This window comes from Ixodes scapularis, unplaced genomic scaffold, assembly GCF_016920785.2.
Source record: "Ixodes scapularis isolate PalLabHiFi unplaced genomic scaffold, ASM1692078v2 PGA_scaffold2__306_contigs__length_199485367, whole genome shotgun sequence".
Taxonomy (NCBI): domain Eukaryota; kingdom Metazoa; phylum Arthropoda; class Arachnida; order Ixodida; family Ixodidae; genus Ixodes; species Ixodes scapularis.
The window spans coordinates 120189843-120207324 of record NW_024609857.1 but is presented as its reverse complement, the minus strand read 5'-3'; the positions used below and the strand labels follow the sequence as shown (position 1 = coordinate 120207324).

The following is a 17482-nucleotide window of genomic DNA, read 5'->3' as shown; positions in this document are numbered from 1 at the left end:
CGCTCTTTCCCTCTCCGTAACTTGCAGTAGCAATATGAATGCTTTCATGTTTGACTAGTCGCTAAAAGGTGGCTCTGTTATTGTATTTAGTTTAAGGTCCATCAATTTAGTTTGGTCTCGGTGGACGCGAGCGGTCCGGGTTTCAAGAGTGAGTTTTCCCAACTGAATGCTTCAGTAACGTTGGTGGCCACTCCCGAAAATAAGCCATTTTGTTTAACCCTTATGAATGGGTCATCTCAATTCGGGGCACAAGAAACGGCTACTCGTAATATTAAAATTAATTTGTAAGGATCTTTTTTTATTTGGGATAAATAAGGCAGGTGCTTCCCCGACTCTTTTTGGTTTGCAACTCATTGTTGTTGTTTTTTCAATTGGTAAAACAAAAAACAATTCCCGGTTCCGGTCTGAAAGCCCAGATGCTATGGTGCCTGGAACGCGTCTCCTCCGATAGACCCTTTCCGGAATTCAGTCTGGCCACTTTGATCACTATCATCATCATCTGAAAACGGCATATGTGCTATACAACGAGGTAGAGGGGCTTAGAGCGATAAACCGGGGTTCCGGTCTGCACTCGAAAGTGACCCCCATAAGGCGGCTGCCATTGTACGCAAATTTGACCACACGTCACATGACCAAACCAAATACGTGACGTCACAGGAAAGATGGCAGCGCCCATGCAGCGGCTGGCCCCAGCTGGGCCGGAGCTTGTCGGATACTTTGTTGGTTGTCGTTCGTCTCGGCGAGTTGATTTCAGACGCGGAAGCCGTCATATGAGGCCGGTCGAAAGCGAGTTTAGAGTTCAGCGTGGTGTTTGACGTAGGTATAACGTGAAAATACGGAGGAACGGTGTGCATTTCGCTGGTGACCGATCGGGATATTGCCACGGAAGAGACAATCTGACCTACGTTGCTCGGACCTCGGATTGATTCGGATACCGCTAGGATAAAATTTAAGGCGACGTTTCTGTGCTCTCGTTGACCATCGGAATCTTCGAGGTTTGCAGTGAAGCGTGTGCAATATATTTGGATACACAGTTTAGCGACGGAAATTGCGTGAGTAGTGCTTGGCGGTGTGCAATCGTGGTGCAGCTTCGATCAAATGACCGAGGGCTTACTTCGGTTGTGCGGCGCACCGGAAGGCTGCCTTGAAGCTGGTAGTTCCCGTGCCGTGCTGAATGATGCTGTGCTGCTTACAAATTGTTCCGGCGTAGAAGTGCACTTTCACGGAGCACAGGTGTGCGGCGCACCGAAGAGCTGCCTTCAAGCTGTAGTTCCTGTGCCATGGTTTAGGTGATGCTGTGCTGCTTCCGAAATTGTTCCGGCGTAGACGTGCACTTTCACGGAGCACAGGTGTTGCAGTTGGTATTGATCCCGCTGGTCTGTCGCACGTTTCGTCAACACAAACGTTTCATCCACACTCGTTACGCGAATTGCAAGCTGTCCGGACATTTCATCGAGCGTGTTACGTACCCAGCTCACGCCGCTTTGTGGCAACAGTCTGCAGTGGCTCATTACCAGAAAAGTGGTCCCACATCCATTTCAGTTCAGTTCGTCCACGGCAGTCGCCAAACCCCAAAGGAGAGGATTTATTCGGACAGAATGCCACTAAAGCAATGCAGCTTCTTCAGTGGTCAGGATAAATTCTCTTCTGCGAGTTTTGTTATACTGTCACGGATCCTTGTTCCAGTCCTATCTTCTATCAATATTCACTATTCTGGGACACTGCAGGTCATGCTCAGCTGTAATCGTATGTTCTGGTGGAGGTGCTGCGCAACCGTAGCCCGTCACTCTGTGTGAACCCGGCGGCTCTTCAGCCGAGTTACTCGTTAATGGGACTTGGCTGGCGGACTATCCTGCGTCTTACACCCCCGTCGAGCCGTAAGCAAAGTCCTGACCCGAGCCTGGCAGAACAACCGCAAGACGACCGAATACCACAAAAAGTAACCTCGGAAATACACCACGAAGCACCTGAAATCCGAGCCAGTTGCTGCTACCAGGAAAAACCACCGGAATTCGGTCTCCTGTCAGAAAATCCGAAGCTGACTAAGCCAACAATGACAAACCTGTAGCAGCAAACCGTGTCCCCTCCCACCATTGTTTGCATGCCCGTCGCAAATCACACTCCGACGCTTTTTCACGCAAGGTGTATGAAGACGTCAAGGACTGGATTGAACAATATGACAGTGTCGCCCGCCACATTGGGTGGACAGACAACCAGCTCCTGCAGAACCTATACTTCTCGTGGAAGAAACTGCCGGCGCTGGTCTGAGAACCATGGATCCTCCTTAACGTCATGGGAAGTTTGCAAGATCGAGCTGAAGCGCGCATTTGTCTGCCAACATCAACGAGAGAGAGCCGCATTCTTGATTCTGTCCAAGACACTGCCCCAACGAGAGCGCCATTGCACTCGTGGAGGATGTTTTGCGCTTGACCGAGCGCCCACGCCCACGCCGACCTTGATGCTACAGAAGACAAGAACCTAAGAATCCCATGCCCCTCACGTGAGGGACAACACCTTCGGCAGCCTTGTCCGCAACCCCCAACAACAGTCGAAGTGTTCATATCACCGAGGCTTCCAACATGGAATGTGCACTGCATGCCCGAGCCTGCCACTATGAACAACTTCCCAGCGTCTCGACACTCGAGTTGTCCAGCTACTACTTCGACGCCAGCCTCCCAGGCATCCACGACATTGTCTGGGAGGAGTTCAGGAAGCTACTTCCTGCCATCAGTTGCCTGGCTTTTATTTTGATTGCCGAGATTGTTTCGGAACAAGTTTGACAGGTATTTCAACCGAGACTTCTGCGAGCGAAGCGGCATCTGACAAACCAAGGGTAACTTACGCCACAATGGCACGACGACCGCCACCGGCTGCGTCTTAGTATTCAATGCCAATTCAATGAGACACTCTAACGCCGAAGCATTCCCGACATCGTGTGTAGGTTTGTGCTCAACAAAGTACACCGAGGAAAACGTAGGTGATGCGAATGTGCGACCGAAAACCACTTTGCTACCACTGCATGAAGCCGACCATGTCTACCAAAGCAGCCCGTACCAATGAATTGGTCTGCGATGGTTTGTGCCAAACGACCCTCGATTACGTCTCGAGGAGCGACCACAGGAGATTAAGGATTACCCTTGGCGACCTTTGTCCCTGATGCCGAAGGTGCTGAATCGAAGATTTTGAATCCCTGATTACCCCGAAGCTCCTCATGTCCATCACCTCAACAAGAGGTAAGCACGACAAAGCAGGTGAGCGGCGATGCAGTGACAGTGGATTTGGTGTTGGTTGTCGTCCAAGGACAATACCTAAAAATTTGCTGACATCAATTTTCTGTGTCCACTCCACGAAGCACACAATTTCCAACTTTGAGGGAGAATGCCCCGAGTGACTTGAAGGAATAGAATGGTTGGTTGCTCTCAAAAGTGAACTGCAAGCATCACCAGACTTGGATAGCAAACAAAAATTGTTGCCAGCTATCAAGTCAACGGTACAGCAAAAGGCACAGCCACGTAAGCAATACATGCCCGAGCTTGCTGCATTGATGCCGAAAACTACCAGGAAAATTTTCGGATTAGAAGCCAGCCCTGCAGCTTCAGTGCATCAGACGTCAGTGGCCGCACATGACGTATTATTACAAGACAGCATCAGTCGGTCAAAGTTGCCACTCGACCAAACTGAACACCGACGTGCCAGGAGCGTCATCCGACAACAAGGTCCACAGGTACTACGACTGAACGCCTGACACGAGACTGTCGCAGAAAGAACTCGTTATGGAACCATTTCCTAAGAATCAATAATTATGTAATCAAGTGGAAATAAACATATTTGATACACTAACCAGATAAACATATTTCCGCTTGCCTTCATGCCTTGAGAGTCTACACACCGAGAATTGTGTCCACTGCACGCTCTGGACCTTTCGAGAACACTCGCATCTCTGACCCTTCAATATTAATTAAGGGGTCATACCAGACTGGCAGACTTCTTGCAAGGGGCTGCACTCATTCAACCTTTCCTGAACATGTGGTGCATTTGAAAACCAACCCCAGTGATGTGAAAATGTTATCTATTAATTTATTCCTTCCAGGGGCCTTCGTAGGCATTGCAGAGAGGATACTTAAAACTACACACATGATAATAGCATTAAAGCACACTGCTGTAACTTGTTAAATGGAAAAACAAACACACCTTTGAGCATACAGTTTAATAGTATGTGTTGATGCATTGTTATATAGCATGACACTTCCTATATGTATGACACAATAGACCCTTTGCAGAACCTTATCAAGCAACACAACTGTCACCATTTTTTTCAGCATAAAGCACACGAATGGGCCCCAGTTCACGTCGAACACCAATGCAGCATTCGAGTCCAATACGTACTGAGCCGAATTCACAGGGATGGCGAACATAACATTCTTGTCGAACAAATGCCCAAAGTCTGAAAGCTTGGGGTAATTACAGTAGTAGCTACTGTAATTTGTTTCATCAGAATTTGGCAGACGGCAAAGGCTACGGTCTCGGTGAGTCAATACACACGTTGGAGAGAGGCACATGACAGCATATTACCAGAGTGCTTGTCTGCACAGATTTGTCACACACCCTCGCTCCGTCTCTCTGATTGGCTCGAGGGGGCTGTGGCGGTTGGCCTTTTCCAAGTTACGGTGATGCGAAGTATATACAGCCCACACTTTTAAAAAGAGTCTATTGAAGAGACCGAAAGGAATGGTAGTCAACATTTTTCAACAAGACTGCTCTCCAGGCAAGGGATGAACACAAATATGAATCATCTTACGCAGGTAATTAGAACAATTAAATAATTGACCGACTAATACAATGCACTCTTGATGGAAAAGAGTATAGCTGCAATAAATCCTACAAAACAGAAAAAATGCGCAGTTAATCTATGCATGCACCAAAACAGTTGTTCTTATAGCAAGTCGAATAGCTTTGAAGCAGGTGCCTGCAACGATTTATTCTTCCCCATACTCAGTAAAACGCCATCCTCGTAGCTGAAAATAAGGGTGCACTTCGCACTCACACACACACACAAAAAAGGAAGAAAAGCGATCGAATGTAGAATCGTGGATTAGCACAAAAGAATCGCAGGAGCTTCCTCGCTAAATTAGCGGAAAACAAACAGCGCAAGGACAAGGACAGAGTAGAAGGCGGTAGACACACACAGCGCTGACTTACAACTGAGCTTTATTGGCACTGACAACCTGTATAAATACACAATTTGCCTGGCCCAAAAGCCAAGAAAAGAAACACAAGAGGAGGACTACACGTGTTCCTAGAGTCATCTGCAGGCGCCGTTGCTCTCCGATCTGAGTAGAAAAATACACTCCTTTTCCGTCAAGGCAAGTGACGGGGCACTAACACACTCAGAGCCCGATTGTCCAATGGCGCGGGCTTCTATAATCTCACGTGTCAGTTTATCTTTTTGTTTACTGATGACCGTGCATCGTTCAAAAAACGGAGTACATCCGCAATCGCGGCAATGCACCCCAAGGTGCCCCGACACAACCTGAGACACATTATATCGATGCTCTCTTAAACGCTCATTAAGACAACGTCCTGTCTGCCCTATGTATCTTCGGCCACAGGACAGGGGAATAGAGTAGACAACACCCGCAACGCATGTAACAAACTGGCTTCGGTGTTTCTTGGCCCACACGCACGAATTACCAGTAAACGGTTCCATAAGATTTTTAGACCTTAGGATGCAGTGTCTCCCCACACACACCTGCTGGCTTTATGAACCAAGGAGTAATAAACCCCTCCTGTCGTTTTCGTCTGCCCACTCTAAACTAGTAAAAAGGGGAATCATCAACATTTGCTTTAAAAACGCCCTTAATAAATCATGCTTTCACTTAGTCAAGGATAGCTTTAAGAATCAAGTAGCGAGGCTCACGGCCGCGGGCTACCCGTTGCGCCTCTTAACGGCAGTCGCAGAAACCCTACTAAAGAGAAGACGGATTGAGAATGCTGAACAAGTCAACAGGAAAAACAGGAACATCACAGTACTACCGTACCTACACAAAATATCCCATAATCTGAAAAAAGTGGGACGCCGAGCTGGTGTTCACGTGGTCTTTTCGGCTCCAGACAAGCTATCTATGATGTGCAAAAGAGTGAACTCTCATGTAATAGAGAGACAGGTGTGCGCCAAGAAACACCAAAGCCAGTTTGTTACATGCGTTGCGGGTGTTGTCTACTCTATTCCCCTGTCCTGTGGCCGAAGATACATAGGGCAGACAGGACGTTGTCTTAATGAGCGTTTAAGAGAGCATCGATATAATGTGTCTCAGGTTGTGTCGGGGCACCTTGGGGTGCATTGCCGCGATTGCGGATGTACTCCGTTTTTTGAACGATGCACGGTCATCAGTAAACAAAAAGATAAACTGACACGTGAGATTATAGAAGCCCGCGCCATTGGACAATCGGGCTCTGAGTGTGTTAGTGCCCCGTCACTTGCCTTGACGGAAAAGGAGTGTATTTTTCTACTCAGATCGGAGAGCAACGGCGCCTGCAGATGACTCTAGGAACACGTGTAGTCCTCCTCTTGTGTTTCTTTTCTTGGCTTTTGGGCCAGGCAAATTGTGTATTTATACAGGTTGTCAGTGCCAATAAAGCTCAGTTGTAAGTCAGCGCTGTGTGTGTCTACCGCCTTCTACTCTGTCCTTGTCCTTGCGCTGTTTGTTTTCCGCTAATATGAATGACCAACTAGCCCAATCGTCAACACTACTGTTCCTCGCTAAAAGTTGCTATGGTTGTTCGGTGACGGAGGGCTGAAACAACTTCCCTTAGGCCCTAACGCGACGTATACATTTCGCGTAGATTCTCAGATATTTCAACGTTCAAACAAAGCTAAGAGAATGCGAAAATTTCATGTTAAAAGCACTCAAAGTTCTATCGGTCCTCGGACACATCCCGGAATCCGAGCACCGATACGGCGATGCTGTCTCACAGGCGTTAATATCCAGATGATCCAGAGCGATCTTGCGCAAGAACGGTATAAAGTCTCATTCCTTCATATTTTCACATTATACCTGCGTCAGCGAGCACGAAGAAGCCCGAAGTCGTCGGAAAGCAGCTGCACATCACGGCTGCCGCTCACCGAACAAACTCGCATCCGCCAGCTCTGGGCGCTGCCATCTTACCTGTGACGTCACGGCTCTTGGGAGGTCACGTGACGAGTGGTCACATTTGCGTAAAATATGGCGGCAACCGGGGGGGGTGCCACTTCCGAACTTCCGGTTTATCACTCTAAGCCCCTCTACCTCGTTGGTGCTATACTAATGGCAGCCTTCCGTTTACTGATGAAGGAAGAAGTTGAAGATGCTCCTAAGTAGATGATTCGAGGCCTATACATTCTACAGGGTGTCACAAAAGAAAATTTACACGGTCTTTTTTACCGCAAAAATAAACTAGGCATCGCCGAACGCTCATTCTCCGCCCAAAAGTAGAGCTAGAGGTCACAACCAGATGCCAAAGTTTTGGCCCGATCCGATATCTTAATCGAAAGTTATAGGTGATTTTCTGAAAAATTCAATGGGAAAATGGAGCCCATTTTTGCCCGTTTTCGGTTTCTGGTGCCATAGAGCCCCATGTGTTTGAAAACTCCGTCGGCCGCCATTTTCCCATTGACATTTTCAGAAACTCACTTATAACTTTTGATTAAGTTATCGGATCGGGCTGAAACTTTGGCATCTGGTTGTGACCCCTAGCGCTACCTTTGGGCGAAGAATGAGCGTCCGGCGATGCCTATAGTTTATTTTTGCGGTAAAAAATACCGTGTAAATTTTCTTTTGTGACACCCTGTAGATGTTAGCGCGTCGTGAAGCAGGAATTGGACGCAAGAGCTGCGTAAGCGTTCATTTCTAACTCGGTCCAAGTCAATCTGTTAGTAGCACTCACTCGGCTTCAGAGCCCCTTGATGTACATAACTCTATCAAGGCGTCTATGTGGGTTGGCGCTTCGTTCCGACTGACTGCATTTGTTTCGCCATCGACACTGAAAGAGATTGGAAAAGAATTGTAGTGAAGTGCACATTCTCCTTTACCGTTGACTTGCGAAAGTGACGGTACCCGATTAAATACTGCAGACCACAGGTTCATTGCCGCCATTAGTATAGTAAAAGATAAACTGCCGTTTGAGTCAGCAGATGGCACTGAATTCCGGGAAGGGTCTATTGGTGTGTTCACCGCGTCCAAAAAAGTGGTCCCTGGATTTCCGCCTGATGACGTCATAGGAGTCCCACGCTGTGGCTGGCCGCGATCCTGGCGGCGTCACAGAAGCAGTTGTGCATGTGGCAAACACCTGTTCTGCTGCAGGTCGCTCTCGAGCTTGACAATCCACGAAAGGTACGGCAGCCAGCGGTTGAGAAGCCGCAACGGCAGCGGCACTCACGTTCGATCGTGCTTTTCGCCAGCATTTCGAAGACCAATCGCCACGATCACTCCGGCTTTTGTGACGTCATTTGTTGCCACCTCGGGACCACTTTTATTGTATGGGCAACATGGTAGCACACTGTTACATTGCCATTATTAGGGAGTTTTCGTAGATGGTTTCCGCCATGCCGCAACGCTCTCCGCAGCCCGCTACGATACCTGGAACTCTACTGTCAAGGCCATCGGCGCGCAGGCACAGTAGCAGGAGGACATAGCGGAGGGGTAAACGCGGTCTACGAAAGCTCTTATTTAGCGGACTTGCGTACCGTTTATTTTAGGAGCAAACGCAAGCCCCCTACGTTATCGTTATCGCTGCGTCCTCCACACTGCGCATGAGCCATACGTACGCACTGCAGCTAGCTATGCGTACGTACGCTCGCTATTCTATCGATTTTTGCGAACGTACGTAGCGGTCCCCTGTGTGCCATTCTCGTTGCTCTCGTCGCGCACGGGAGGGCGTGAGACTACTCCACTTTGAAAAATGGCGGCGATGAGGCAATTTACTGAAAGTGCTACGCGCGTTGTACGGATTCGCTTCACCATTGAAGATGATTTCAACCTTGCGGAAGAAAGAGAAAGAAGAAGAAGGGAAAAAGTGCGAGGCTCGTGGCGGGCGAGGACACGCGGAGTTCGGAGCTGGAGACAGACGAAAGAGCCGGTGACGAGTGGCCAAGTGAAATTCGGCCTGATCGGGCGGTATTGACAGGCGACCCACAACCTCCTCAAAGAAATCAACGCGCCGAACCTTTTCAAGCACCCACAAAGATGGGTGTCGATAACCAAAAACGTTGGCGACGCCGTTGAAACCAAAAAGGTGGTTACTGTGCGGTCGGTACGCGAGCGGTGCGACCTACTGCTTGCATACTTCCAAGCAAATAATGAGGCCAACATAAGATAATAGGGATTCCACAACACACTGGAGCGAACCATAGATCGAACTGCTGGTCACACAGTCGTAAAAAAAGACAAGATTCGTTCACAACAAGCAACTGGAAAGGGTTTCACGCACTTCGTAGCAAAGCGAGGAGATTCGCGGCGTTAAATTGGTTTGACCGAATACCCCCCTTGGATGGTTGGGGGCAGTTCGCAGGAGCACATCTAGATGGCACTGCAAGTCTTTACGTAAGCTGGTGGGACAATGAAGTGAAGCAAGCGATACAAAAACGTCAGGAAGCCTCTAGAGAACACAGGCATTCCAAGCGTAGAGGGGAGTCAGAAACGGAAGTAAAAAGAAAATGGGACTCTTTTATAACATGTCGCCGAGAGGCATCCAGTTTGAACAATGCGAAAATTCTGAGAAAGGGTGAGGAATGGAATAGTAATGTAAGCAAGAAAGATAGAAACGCAACCAAGAAGTTTTGGGTGCACTTGAACTCATTCGGTGAAACGACGCAAGCTAGACAGAGGTTCATACTCTCGCATCAGGGAGATCAATTAGAGGGAGATGATGCGATACGACATATAGGAGCAGTGATGGAGGAGAAAGTTCGGGAACGGGTACATGTGGAAGATAGGAGAACCGAAGGAAATAGCAGTCCAGCTTGTGACATCGTGAATTTTGGACAAAGAGAATGGGAAAAGGCGGAATGAATAGTACCTAGTGGCACGTCGACAGGCACAGATGGTATCCCAATCAAGCTGGTGAAGAATTTGGGTACTAAATCTAAGGCAAAACTAAGGGAGGTAGTGAGCGCTATGATAACAAAACGAAATACTCCAGATGAGTGGAGGCTTAGTAGGATGAGCATGATATATAAGGGAAAGGGAGATAAGTCTGATATTAGGAGTTATCGTCCCATAACCGGTGACACCAGTTATTTACAGGTTGGTAATGCAGATTATAAAGAACAGACTGGAGGAATGGGTAGATTGCGAGGGCATACCGGGCGAGTTACAGAACGGGTTTCGGAAACAAAGAAGGTTGGAGGACAATACACTTTCTCTAACAGTGTATAGAAATAGTGCAAAAAGAAAACAGACAGCTCTGGCTGGCATTTCTGGATAACAAAGGTGCCTATGACAATGTGAACCAAAGGAACCTGTGGGACTTAGTGTAGAGCTTAAACCTAGATGAAGGACTAACAGCAATATTAAGGAACATTTACAAAGATAATAAGTTGATTATAATACGGGAAGAAAAGGCAACGGGGAAAATAGAGAAAAGACGAAGCCTTAGGCAGGGGTGCCCGTTATCGCCTTTGCTGTTTATGTTGTATCTGAGAGGATTGGAGGATAGACTAGAGAAGAGTGGGCTTGGATTCAAACTTTGGTACAGTAAGCTAGGCCAAAAAAATTCATCAATCCTTACCGGGATTGATGTATGCGGATCATATCGTAGTAATGGCTAACAATAGGACAGAGTTGCAGGAATTAATGAGCATCTGTGGTAGGGAAGGAGAGGAATTAGGTTTAGAATTCAGTAGTGAAAAATCAGAAGTCATGATTTTTAACGATGATGAAGTCGAGAGGCTGAAGATACAGAATATTACAGTTGAGAGAGCTAGTAAATACTAGTATCTAGGAGTATGGATATGTGATGGTGCAGAATATCTTAGTGAGCATGAAAAGTATATAAGAGGTAAGGGAAAGAGAAATGCAGCTGTAATGAAAAATAGAGCACTTTGGAACTACAACAGGTATGAGGTGGTGAGAGAGATTTGGAAAGGGGTCATGGAGCCTGGCTTGACTTTTGGAAACGCGGTGCTATGCATGAAATCCGATGTGCATGCAAGACTAGAAATAAAACAGCGCGGACTAGGTAGGCTGGCTTTGGGGGCACATTGCAAAACGCCAAACCAGGGAGTACAAGGAGACATGGGATGGGCGTCATTTGAGAGCAGAGAAGCGGTGAGCAAGATAGAATTTGAGGATCGGTTGAGGCAAATGGATGGGGAGCAATGGGCATGAAAGGTTTTTAACTATTTATACATGAGAAGTATAGACACAAAGTGGAGACAGCGCACTAGGAAATTAAGAGGAAAGGCTATAGTGAAGCTACGGAAGAGCAGGTTTAGTTAAGAAGAAAGTTAAGGACACAGAAAGAGATCGGTGGCTAGAAGGAATGGAGACAAAGACGGCTCTGGAAAGCTACAGATTAAACAAAACAGTTATTTCCAAAGAAAGCATTTATGACAATTCTAGGGGGAACTCATTGTTGTTTGAGGCAAGGACAGGGGTTTTGCGAAACAGAACATACAAAGCGAAGTACCAGGAAATGGATACAGTGTGCGCTGCTTGTGGAGAGGAGGACGAGACGGCTGAGCACTTCATACTCTACTACTGTAAAGGGCTTCACCCTATGCCTACCGAAGACAACATAGATTTAATAAAGTCAGTGTGTTTCGAGGGAAAAGTGAATTTCAAGAGAGTAGAGATTACCAAGCAAAGATTAAGTGAATGGTGGCAGAAAGCGAGAAAAAACTAGGTATTTTCTTATTAACTAATGGCAAGGGAGTTTTATAGCCTCACTTTATTTTCAGTGCGGAGTGAATATAGTTTTCACATTTAAATATTCTAAGCTCAAATGGTAAAACAAAATGGCTAGGTGGAGTGAGCTACCGCCCGATCCAAAGGGCTCAGCTGGATTCATCCATCCATCCATCCATCCTATGCGTTTGCCTTCCGCTATACTAGAAGGATGTGTTCAACGCGCTCCGTAACATTACGTCGACACCTTGCGTGTGTTGTACGCAGTGCGACGTAAGGGTCTTTACGCTATCCTAAAACTCTCTATTGTGAGGTTGCGTGACGACGTGACACTGCGATGTCACGAGACATTAAATTTACGCTAAATTTAGGGGGAAAATATCCACACTAATTTTAGAGGAGAAATGTTCCCGCTAAATCTGCCGATAGGCATTTACTAAATTGAAGAGAAATGTCTCCACTAAATATAGCAAATGAATTTTCCTGCCGAATGTGGCGATAAACTTCTCTATTTAATTTTAACAGAAACATTTCTCCGTTAAATGTAATATGAACATTGTTACGTCATGTGACATGGTCAGGTGACAGTGATGTTACATTGTCCGCAACATGTAGCGAAGAAACACGGGATCTGCTACAGAACCTAGCCAGTACAGGCGATTGTTGTAAAATAGTGTTTCTATTCGCGTTGTGCGTGTGTTTGTGCACGTTGCTCCAAATTTGTTTTCAATGAGTTTGTCATAATGGGCTTATTTCATTTGTGCTATACCAGCTAGACAAGCCACAGTTTCGAATTACGATAGCGACTAATTTCACAATCTCATTAAAGGACCGACTATATGCTCATATCTTATAATAATATTAATTGGGGTTGTGTGGATATTTATACAGCGTGTAGTTGGTCAGCCATTTCAAAGCTGCGACGAGTCACTCGCTATAGATGAAAAATTTATTCAGTGCAGTACAACCGCTAGCCTGCACTACGCAGTAGTGGTACACGACCGCACGTCGGGACGATGCTCACCTCATATCCTATCAGTACCCAAGTATGCCGTTTTGCCTCACGGGGATTTTCAGGGATGCTGTACGACAGCATTGGCAACTATTCCCTGGCATTCCTGCTGGCCGGGGTGCCCCCTGTTCTGGCATCGCTCCTGATGTGCTGCATACACTTCGTCGGAGATGTGAGTTTCCATCTGTGCGTCTTTCGGCAACCGCGCATGAAGTAAGGCATTAGTGACCGTCTTTTTTTAAACGCGTAGCATGTCTACAGCCAGCTCTTATTTAGCCCTCTAGCGTCCGAGTCTAGGATGAAGCCTGGATAGAGCGTCGAGCGCGGACCGAGCAATTGCCGATTGCACGCTCCACATTTATTATACCTTTTTCAAAAGTCCATCGAGGAACATTGGCGGTCGCCATTTCTTCTGTACGAGGTGCGTGATTGGATCCGAGTTCCTCGCCGAACGCTGACACGGCACTCAATTTCAAAGCGGGGAAGCGCAAGTTCGTCTCCATCTTGCACACGAGGAGTTGGGATGATGTCACAACGCCAAACACGTAGTAACAAAAAACAAAAAAAAATACTGGGTAGACTATGAGACATTTAGCATTGGAGGCTACTAGCTATCCTTCCATTAAAACCAATCAGAACTCGGCGTCGTCCTGACGTCACCGCGATCTCGGCAGAAGAAGCAGACGACTTGCTTTATGCATAGCCTTTGCGCTTCGCATACCCGAACTCTTAACCTTTTAGAGAAGTATTCAAAGTGCAATAAAAAAAAAAAAAAACGAAGAAAAGACAAACAATAAGGACTGTGTGAAAAATTGTTTGTAACAGGTACGTTAATTACTTTTCGAGCATTGAAGGGGGCACTGACACCCTAAAGGTATTATTTCTTTTTTATTGTTTGTCTAAAACGATGCAAATTGCAATCATGGACACGCAAAAAAAAAAAAAAACATTTCTCACGCGCGCACGCCTTTTTGTTTTTAGCGTTTTTCTCTTCCGCACCTCTCCCCATGTGGCGGGTTCGAATTCCGGCCGAGGTGCCCGCAATCTGACGGAGGCTTATTGCGGAAAAGGCGCCGTGTAACCGAGCTTTCGGTTGCACGTCAAAAGATCCCCAGGTGGTCCAAATTAATCCTCAGTCCTCCGCTGGGGCGTGCCAGATGCCCGTCGTTGGTTTGGCACGTAAAAACCCCCAAATTTGACTTCAAATTTGACTCTCCCACACCTCACCTCCTCGCTTCTTTTGATTTGTGACGTCAAAAATCATGAAAATTAGAAGCTTTGTAGGCGACATTTTTATAAGATTTAATAACGGCAATCGTAAAATAAGTTTTTAATGCGATTGCGCACGCACTAAGGCCCTTCTTTTTGAAATACCAAAAATCGGAGTCCGGAGTGGTGTAACCTTATGGCTTTTTATCCTCCCTCGGAAAACATGGCGCCGCTCGTCACGAGTTGGTCGTGGTCACATGTAGCACTGTGGGTGATCGGAGAGAAGGCAAATCGGACGAAGTTCTCTTTTCTAGATGCCCTACGACCTGTTACACTTTGGAAAAGGAAATCGTCAAACGGTCAAAAGAACTTGGTTTGGTGTGTTAATTCCCACATAGCAGGATTATCGACATTCGCTTAACGAATGTCGATGAAACGTTAATGTCGACGAAACGTGTGTCCATGAGAAGGTGGCCGCGCAACGCGTTATCACGAAACGCAGAGAGAATAAAAAAATCAGTATTCTACCTGCAGTTGTGACATGCTTTTAGAATTTCGGTGAAATTATTCTCCCGGCTGCCAGGAGATAGACACGGCCTAATTCTAGAGGTAATCTGGAAGAGTACCTTTAAAAAAACGATTAATTGTGGCGAAGCAGGTTGCAGCGCACTTACGTTGACGAGACGGGACTTGAAAGGTGTAATCCGAGATTAAAATGTCAACACGGCCACGGCAGAAGCAGCACTCAAACACAAAAACGAGAAGGAAGGTGACCGTGAAGATTCAACACGATGTAACACAAGCTGTCATTTGTAGAACCTAACACTAAACGCATCAGAAAAAATTCTGGGCTTCTTTGAAGAAACCGCTTGTTGCCGATATACAGGTAGGACTCTTCGCATTTACTGCAGAAACAGAAATCCGCAGCAGCCACGCAGGGCGCAACACACGCCAAACTAGGTCTGGCAGAACGCATTCCGAGATTGGCAACGACTAATGCGTCGTCCGTGACACCACGCGACCACGCTTCTGACATCCCCCGCAGGGGGCACCATGTGAAAGCAGGTGTCTGGAGAGTGGCGTCTTCACGGACCCCGAGCCATGCGGGTTCGCCCGCCCACGTCTGGCTATGAGTGGCTTTCCCGTGTCCGGGGAAAAGGGCATCCTGGTGGTTGAGCCGAACCCGGGGTAGGTTTGGACCCTTCGGGGCCCCCCGGGTGAGGCAATACACCACTTTGGCCTCCGCTTCCTGTAGACGGGTGTCCTGGCTTGGCCCGACCAGGATGATTCAGTCAGTCGCCACTACTACTATCCCCTTTGATCTTTCGCTTTTATCTTTCCCTTTTTCTCTAACTTCTCATAACTCCTATTTCACCTCCTTTGGCGGCAAGGGCTAACCTTGGGTGGTAACAAATTTCCTTATCTAGACCCACTCTTGGTTATAGTTACTAAGTAGCACTGGTAGTGTAGCATACCCAGCAAAGCCATATTTGTTATGGGGTGCTACCTACCCCCTTGTTGGGCTCCGTGGTGGGCGCTGCACCACAGTTTCTGAACACCTTTCCCCTATTATGGGTTCCAAGCTAAAACAACCTGATCGGCCTCCTAAAAGAGTCCGCACCGAAGCCCTTCCCACGTTCCTGAACAAAGACAACTGCAATTCTAACGACTATTTTACCAAATTTTTCGTACTGCACTCCGAGGACACTGCAAAACCACTGTCCAAGGTGTCTCCCTTCATTGTTGCTAAGGTTCTCCAAAGCACACAAGAAACGAAATATGAAGCTAAGAAGCTATTTTCAGGTGACCTTGTGGAGGTACTACAAAAACTCCAGGCCACAGCTCTGTTGTATATTCAAACTATCCATGACCTCAAGGTGACTGTTTCCCCTCACCACACACTCAACACCATCCGCGGTGTGATATCGGAAGATAATCTGGCGGACAGCTCCGAAGAAGAAATCGTGGAGGGCCTGCAGGCTCAAGGTGTCGTCGCCGCCAAACGAATTAAAATCCGACGGGATGCTGAGGAACGACCCATTAGACACATAATTCTAACCTTCAAAAGAAGTATGCTGCCACCTTCAGTGAAAGCAGGCTACATCAATTGCAGAGTGCAAAAATACATCCCAAATCCTCTCCGCTGCTTCCGTTGCTAGCGATAGCTTGCGCGCTTGCCATGGTCGTGATACCTGTGCCAGATGCATTGGCAAAGACCACCCTGCTGATGTTTGCAGAGCAGACTACAAGTGTCACAACTGTTATGGTGACCACCTTGGATATTCAAGGGCTTGTGCCCAATTCAAGAAAAAAAAATTCTTGCACCCAAAGTGAAGGAGAACATTAGTTATCAGGATGCGAAGCGTCGTCTCTCTGCTTTTCAGAGAGGCTCTTTTGCCGAGACGGTGTGCAGCAGGGGACCTGCACCGTCCAAGGCGTCAGTGGCGACTCAGGTGTCTTTTCCAAAAAATGGGAAACCGCTGCAGTCCCCTACGCCCAGGCTGAAGATTTATCTGCCTGGGCATTCACTTTCAGCTGCAAAAGCAGCTGACACACCCTGTGGTACAAAAGACCCAGGTGCCACTGAGGCGATGGAGACGACTCCATCATCCCTTCCTCCTGCACCGTCTCCTCAGGCAGGAGAGCGAGGCCCTCGCTCCGCATCTGTGGGGAGGACTTCGCCAAGGAAGCAGCACGTTTCACGTGCAGTGGACGAAACAAACAAGGCAGGGGGTCGGCCTAGTACGTCGACCGCCCCCTCAGCAGGGCAAGGCAGAGGCCGGGAGTTCCCCCCACGGTCGTCTGATTGCTCTCAGGCTCCTTGCAAGCTTGCCAAGAAGGCTCTGGATGCAGAGGTGACAGCTGATGCTATCACCCTTTCTGCTGCAGAAACTGACCTAGATGAAATGGATTGGCAGACAGCAAATCAAAAACAGAAATGGAAAAAAAACAGTAGTTCTTCCAAAATGATTACGCCAACCCTTTCCCCTTTTTTTCTGCCTTAGTCCTTTCTTTAATAGGGGCACTTCCATAAAGAATGACTGCAATCATTCAGTGGAACTGTCGTGGTCTTTTGATGAACTTTGAGGATGTGGAGTTCCTCTTGGAGGAACATCAGCCACAAGCTCTATGTCTGCAGGAAACTCATCTCAATGCAAGTCAAACATATTTTCTTAAGCGGTATTCCATTTTTAGAAAAGGTAGAGATGATGCATCTGTTTCAGCAGAAGGGGTTGCAGTGATTGCTCCCAAGCACATTCCCTGCTGTGCGATCGACTTAGCTACTGAACTGGAGGCAGTGGCGGTGCGCCTCCTCCTCCACAAAGTGGTCACTGTGTGTTCCTTGTACATACCTCCTTTTGCTCTTATCTTAAGTGAT

The 17482-nt window shown here is 47.3% G+C and overlaps 1 protein-coding gene across 1 annotated transcript in view; it reads left to right on the top strand.

Annotated features, from left to right (window-relative positions):
• The window catches only part of LOC8034315 (monocarboxylate transporter 10), a 70928-nt gene extending 57817 nt beyond the window's left edge, over nt 1-13111 (top strand). Inside the window, exon 8 of the mRNA XM_040220180.3 lies at nt 12960-13111. Coding sequence (XP_040076114.3) covers nt 12960-13111 — 152 coding nt within the window. The remainder of the gene's footprint in view (nt 1-12959) is intronic.
• Nucleotides 13112-17482: the final 4371 nt, after the last annotated feature.